Source organism: Leptosomus discolor, chromosome 2, assembly GCF_034619465.1.
Source record: "Leptosomus discolor isolate bLepDis1 chromosome 2, bLepDis1.hap2, whole genome shotgun sequence".
Lineage (NCBI taxonomy): Eukaryota > Metazoa > Chordata > Aves > Leptosomiformes > Leptosomidae > Leptosomus > Leptosomus discolor.
In genome coordinates, this window is record NC_141392.1 from 127412298 (window position 1) to 127419068 (window position 6771).

Sequence of the window (6771 nt, forward strand, 5' to 3'; positions counted from 1 at the left end):
ACTGTCCGAGCGGCGCCGGGCCGGGCCGGGCCGGGCCGTGCCAGCCTCGCTCGGCCGCGTTCGGGGGGGCTGGAGGGTGGGGAAGGGGTCCTGGGCTGGGGAAGGAGGTCCTGGCCCAAGGGCAGCGGGGCTCGGGGGGCTGGCTTAGGGAGACTGGGGGCTGGGGCCGGGGCTGGGGATTTGGGCATGTGCCCCTGGGTCAGGGAGACGGGGCTGGGGTCCTGGGTATGGTCCCTGGCCGTGGGTCAGGGAGGTGGGGAGATGGGGCTGGGGGCTGGGGTCCTGCTTGGGGCCCGTGGATGTGGGTCGGGGAGATGGGGCTGGGGTCCTGGGTATGGCCCCTGGGTCTGGGTCAAGGACAGGGGGAGATGGGGGGCTGGGGCTGGGGTCCGGGGTACGGCCCCTGGGTCTGGGTCAGGGACATGGGGTGCTGCAGTTCGGGGTCTGGGGTCCTGGCTGGGCCCCGGGTGCTGTGGTTTGGCTCACGGCTTTTGGTTTGGAGCGGTGGTCCCAGTTCAGAGACACGGGAGTCGGGGACGTTCGGGGGGTCCTTGCCGAGACCCCCTCCCCACCGAGGCTTTTCTGTCGGGCTGCTGCTGCCCTCTGCCGAGACCCGGCCGGGCTCCGGGGCAGCCTTCCTCCCCGCACGGCCTCCCTCCTCCTCCTCGGGTCCCCTGGCCGCCTCTGGGACACTGGGGGGTCTCCGGCCGGCCAAACCTCCGCCCCTCCTGCAGCGCCCCCCTGCTTGCTCCAGCCCAGCCCTGCCCCTCTCCTCCGGGTTGGATTAGTTCAGTTTCTGGAGTGTTCCCCGCACCAGCACCCGCCCGCCCCCTGCTCGCTCGGACGTGGCTCCTGGGCATCGCCACCTCGCGGGTTTGGGTCCCGGAGCCTCCCCCTCACCCCCCTGGCCATTTCTGGGAGCGTTTTGGGGGTCTCTCGGCTGCCTCTCCAGGTGTTTCCCCACTGGGCGTGCAGCCGTGCTACGGGATCGACCGGCCGGCGAAACGCCGGTGCCACACCAGCGGCGGGGTTGCCCTCTTGGTCCGGGCTGGCTCAGCGTTCGGGCCGCCGGCTCGCCGCAGCAGCGCTAAATACACCTCTGCTGGGGCGGCTGATGGGTCCCTGCCAGGAGTCTCTGGGCTACCAGCCCCTGGGCTACCGGCTGTGCCCCAGGTCCTGCCCTCAAGGGCAGTTCGTTGCTGGGGGGTCCCCAGGTGAGCCCGCAGCTCCCGCCTCGCTGCTCCTGTGGCTTCAACCGGCCTGTGGAGCAGAGCTGGGGGTTCCCAGCGTCTGCGCACTCACAGGGCTCATGGTCGCCCTTCATCACCTTCATCACCCGGTTTAAGGGTTGGGCTTGGCGATATGGAGGGTCTTTTCCAGCTTGAGTGGATTTTAAGCAGCAGAGGGGCTTGGAGAGCTACGACCATCAGGAGGGATGGAGGGTACGGACCCACGACCCTTTGGAGACCATGCGGAGCATCAGGAGATCGCCTGGAGGTCGCTAACGGGGTTGAGACTCGGGCATTGGACACTGGTGGCCCCTCTCTCCTCCACCACCGCTCCCAAAGGCTGCTGAGCCGCCGGACACAATTCCCCGGCCGGGCGTGAGAAGCAGAAAAGACCTTGAGGCGGTGCAGGGGCTGCTGCGATAACTGAAGCATCCCTCTGTTATCAACACTGTTCTCAGCCCAAACCCCAACCGCAAGCTGCTGTGAGGAATTTAACTCTATCCCAGCCAACCCAGTGCGGAAAGGAAGAGGAAAAGCCAAAAAACCTGTGGGTCGAGACAAAAATTGTTTAATAAATCAAGTGGAAAAAGAGGGAAAGAAAATAAAGAAACCAAAGCAAGTGAGGCCAAGGCCATCGCTCACCATCTCCCACGGTCCCCAGCAAAAGCCGGCCCAGCTCCCCCAAGCCCTGCAGGACTGGGGACGGCAACACCATCCCCATGCTCCCAGCACTGTTGGGGCCACAGCTGGAGAGCCCAGCACCATGCTGGATGCTACCAAGAAAACCAGCTCCATCCCAGTCAAAACCAGTATAGCCAGCAAGCCTTCCCTCCCTGTCCTTGAAGAAGTGGTTGCACATTGCTTAGCCCTGCCCAAACGCTCCCTAGTCCTGCCTAAAAGCCCCCTAGTCCTGCCTAAACGCTCCCCGGTCCCACATAAAAGCCCCCCAGTCCTGCCTAAATGCTCCCCGGTCCCACATAAAAGCCCCCAGCAATCCCAGCACACCCATTTTCTCCCCACACGGCCACACAGGACGCAGGCAGTGATCTCACGGAGGAGTCGGGGGCTACGGGCACAGAGCATCCCCCTCCGGGCAGCCCCCCAGCAGCGCGGCTTCGATCCGGTGCTTGTAGCCGTCCGGGTCCCCCTGCAGCCGGCTGAGCCAGGGGAGGACGTTGTCCTGGGGGCAGACCTCCCCCTCGCTGCCCCACCGCATCTCCACCGGGAAGCCGTGCGCGATTTGGAAAGGGCTCAGCACCGCTCCCTGCGCCCGCACGGACCTGATCCCCGCCACGAGCACGGGGAGCAGCTTCGCCCACTCCTTGCCGGTCCCCTGGGCCAGCCGCCGCAGGGCCGCTGTGGCCGGTGCCGCCTGGCCGGGCTGCGGGATGTCCCACGGGGGCTCCAGCCCGGCCGCCGCCATCCCCACGGCACCCCGGAGGCAGGGCGGCACGCGGATGGCGCGAGGCGTCCCGTGCCGGGCGAGAACCTCCTCCAGGAGCACCTGGGCCATCGCCTCTGCCGCCCTCGCCCGCACCGGGAAGGCTTCCACCCACCCCGAGAACTCGTCCTCCACCACCAAGAGGGAGCGGTGCCCCTCCTCGCTCTCGGGGAGGCCCCCGACGTAGCCCAGCCAGAGCTGCGACCACGGCCCCTCCGCCCGCTGGGGCGGCACCCTGCCCGCTCCGTCCCTGCCCGCGCCGCACTGCAGGCAGCTCCGCACCCAACGGGCCACCTGCCCGCGGTCGCCTTCCCAGGGCGCCACCCGCCGCACCCTCGCCAGGGTCCCTTCTGCCCCCTTGTGCCACCGCCCGTGACACTGGGCCACTATCTCTTGCCTCTCGTACTTCGAGGGCTCCCAGATTAGCCGGCTGCCCGCAGCGCTGCCAGCCATCGCCCTGGCCCTCCTGCCCACTCTCTGCCGCCACTCCGCCTCCTCCGCGTCCTCGCTAGCGCCCACTCCCACATACCTGACGTGCAGCACCCCCGGTCTGGTGCGGACCCACCCCAGGATGCTCGGCCACAAGCCCTCGCCCGAGCTCGCCCACGGCCCCGGCTCCTCCTCGCCCACTTGGCTTCCCAGCCTCTCCACCAAGGGCCAGCAGCCAGTGTACAAATAGAGGGGCGCGGAGCACCGGTGGCGGAGCAGGAGCTGCTGGAGAGCCACCAGCTCCGCGCCCAGCACCGAGTCGCCCTCAGCCACCCCGAGGAGCCACCGCTCCTCCAGGCTGGCCGCAGCGAAGCCGATGGAGCGAGCCCTCTCGCTGGCCATGAACCAGACGTTGGCCTTAGGGACACAGGAGGGCAGCTGCCACAGCGGGGGCGCAGAGGGGACCAGGGTGCCAGGGGGCTCTCCCCGCTCCGGCTGGGGTCCCCTCGCCATCGCCCCCCCGTTCACCAGCAGCAGAGTCCACTGCGCCGGGCGCGGGCCTGTCCCGCTGGACCCCAGCGCCTCGCCCCGCAGGAGGTACTTCCCAGGGGAATGGGACATCTGGAGCAGGGCGGGCGCCGGCCCCGTCAGGGTCTGGAACGCCTGCACGGCCCAGGCAGCCGCCAGGCACCCCTTCTCCTCCGGCGGGTGGGAGACCTCGTGCTTCTTCAGGACGCGGGAGCTGTGTCCCACCGGGACCAGCCGGCCCCGCTCGTCCTCCTGCAGCAGGGCAGCCCCCGCCGCCTCCCCGCCGGCCGTCGGCCTGATCACGAAGGGCCGGGACCCGTCGGGGAACCGCAGGGCGGGCGCAGCCAGGACAGCGCGCTTCAGGCGGCTCAGCGCCCGCTCCTGCGCCGGGCCCCACGCCCACCCGCCCCGCTCCGCGGCGAGGCGGTGGAGCGGCAGGGCCAGCGCCCAGTAGCCGGGGATGTGGTCCTGCAAGGAGCCGAACTTGCCGAGCAGCGAGCGGAGGCCGCGGGCGTCCCGCGGGCTGGGCGCCTTGCTGAGGGCCTCCCGCTTGCTGGCCTGGATCCTTCGCCCCTCGGGCCCCAGCGTCATCCCCAGGTAGTCCACCTCGGGCTGGACGAGCTGCGCTTTCTCCAACTTGGCTTTGAAGCCCGTTTCTTGGATCAGCTTCAGGACTCGCCTCGTTCGGGCTTCGGTTTCCTTTGGGCTCTTCCCGGCGATGAGGATGTCATCGACGTAGGAAAAAACCCAACGTCTGTCCCCTTGGGGCAGCTGGGACAACATCTGGGCCACCCGCCGGTGCACGATGGAGGTGGTGCTGTGGAAGCCTGGGGGCAGCCGGGTGAAGAGGTACTGCCGGCCCCCGAAGGTGAAGGCGAACCTGGCTCGGGAGCCTGCTGCCAGGGGGACGGCGAAGGAGGCGTTTGACAGATCCACCGTCGAGAAAGACTTGCTCTCGGGGCTGAGGGAGGTGACGAGCCGGGCCACGTCCAGCACCACCGGCGCCACCCTGGGGGTGGCCCTGTTGACAGCTCTGCAATCCAGCGTCAGGCGCCACGTCTTCCCGTCGGCCTTCGGGACGGGCCGCAAGGGGCTGTTGGAGGAGGAGCAGCCTTCCACCACCACGCCTTCACGCAGCAGGTCCCACAGGGTGCTCGCCACCACCTCCTCCACGTCTGCTGGCAACGGGCGCTGTGGTCGGAAGGGCACCGGCGCCCCGTGCACCTCCTCCTCCCCGGACACCAGCCCGCAGTCCACCTTGTGCTGCGCCCACACGCCCGGGAATTCCTCCCTCCACTGCTCTTTGCTCCTGGCCTCGGTCATCACGAGACAGCAGACTACCGCGGCGGGCCTAGGACGAGCCAGTGGACCTCCCTGCTCCAGGAGGTTGTCGCCAGAGTCCTCCCGGATCTGCTCCTTCCCAGAGGGCTCCAGCACGGCGGGGAGGCGCCCATCGCCCCCGCACACGGTCCCACCGATGGAGACGGGGATGTCGCGGCACACGGCAAGGTCCTGCGGGCGCTGCTGCGCCATGGTGACGTCTGCATGGGTGTCCACCAAAGCACCCACCCCCTCGGAGCTGCCCACCCTGGCTCTTGCCCGCCCCTGCTCCTGCCGGGCGCTGTCGTTCCCTGTCTCCGTAGGGTACGTCTTGGTTCCCGTCTGCAGGATCACCTCCACCAGCCTGGCCGCCAGGTCTCTCGTGGACCTCCCTTCCCACGCCGCCATGTCTTCCCCCAAGCGCCGCAGCTTCTCCCACACTCGCCTCCTCCGCTCCTCCCCAGACCTTCCCTCTGCCAACGGAGAGTTAAAGTCCTGCCTGTCCCGGTCCCCATCCCAGTCCCCTCGGGGGACAGTGGCAGCACCCTCGTCCTCCACCCACAACCCCAGGCTCTGGGGCCAGCCAGTGGTCCTTCCCTCCTCATCCCTGCTGCTGCCTGCCTGGACCAGGGGCCGAGTTTGACCCGTATCATCCCCGTGGCCACCACCTCCCCTCGGCACGACCCCATCCTGTGCGTCGCGCCGGACGATCGGCTCATCCCAACCGCCTGCCCCATGGCGCGGGACCACGTCGTGGACATTGTTCACCATCACCTGCTCTTCCTGCGGGGCTTCCCCACCTCGGGTGGCTTTTCGGCGGGTCCCCGGCTCCTCCGGCAGCCCCAGTGCTTTCCCCTCCAGCTCGGCGCAGCCCCTGGCAGCCTGTGCCCGCATCCCGGTGGCCCTCCGGCTCTCCTCGGCTCCTCGGGAAGCCCGGCGCTGCTTGCTGCCATCCTTTGGCCGCGCCACGTGTCCCAGCAAGGCCCTGCGCAGCTGCCGGCCGGCGCGCCGGATCCAGCAGCACTTGGCAAACTGCTCCTCTGGGTCCCCCGCCACCCGGGGCTTGGGACCCCTCTCCTGCATGAGCATCCCCAAATCCACCGCCTGCGAGGCTGGTGGCGGGGGGAGACCCCCCTTATGCTTGTCCTTCCGGCTCCAGAAAGAGGCCATTGCCCCGAAAACCGGGAGGGAAACTGGGGGTCACCACACCGGCCCCTCGCCTTCGCCTCCCGCTGCTGTGGCACAGGGCTTGCGGCAGGAGCGAGGGATGGCCGGGAGTGAGGGACGATGCCCAGGACCGGGGACGATGTCCAGGACGGGGGGACGATGTCCAGGATGGGGGGACGATGCCCAGGCCCGGGGACGATGTCCAGGACGGGGGGACGATGTCCAGGACGGGGGGATGATGCCCAGGACCGGGGGTGTCCGTCGGTGCCAGCCCCGGCAGCAGCAGCCGCCGAAGGGTTACGAAGCCGGGGGAGGAAGAGGAAGGACGGCGCCAAGCGCGGGCCGAGGTGGCTCCGGAGATGTCCCCTCCTCTGCCGCGGAGATGTCCCCTCGTCCGGGCGCGGGGGGCTGCGGGAGCAGAGCGGGGGGTGAGCCCTGGGCAAGGGGCGGCGGGGCTGGTGAGATGGGGCCGGGGCCGAGGCCGAGGGGAGAGACCCCCCGGGGAGGGCTGGGGGGAGCGCGGACCCCCCGGACCCCCGCTCCCCCCGGACCCCCCGCTCCCCCCGGCCCCGCGAGCACACGCCCCCCGTGTCCGCCATACAGTCGGGGGGAGTTTGCACCCCCCACCCTGCCCCCCCCCCGCCGCCCCCCCGCCCC

General features: G+C 69.7%; 1 protein-coding gene across 1 annotated transcript; it reads right to left on the reverse strand.

Moving 5' to 3' along the window:
- Positions 1 to 2295: 2295 nt before the first annotated feature.
- Positions 2296 to 6117, reverse strand: LOC147416105 (uncharacterized). Its single transcript, XM_086460509.1, has one exon. It carries the CDS (start codon positions 6115 to 6117, stop codon positions 2296 to 2298), a length of 3822 nt encoding a protein of 1273 aa, XP_086316635.1.
- Between the last annotated feature and the right edge of the window lie 654 nt (positions 6118 to 6771).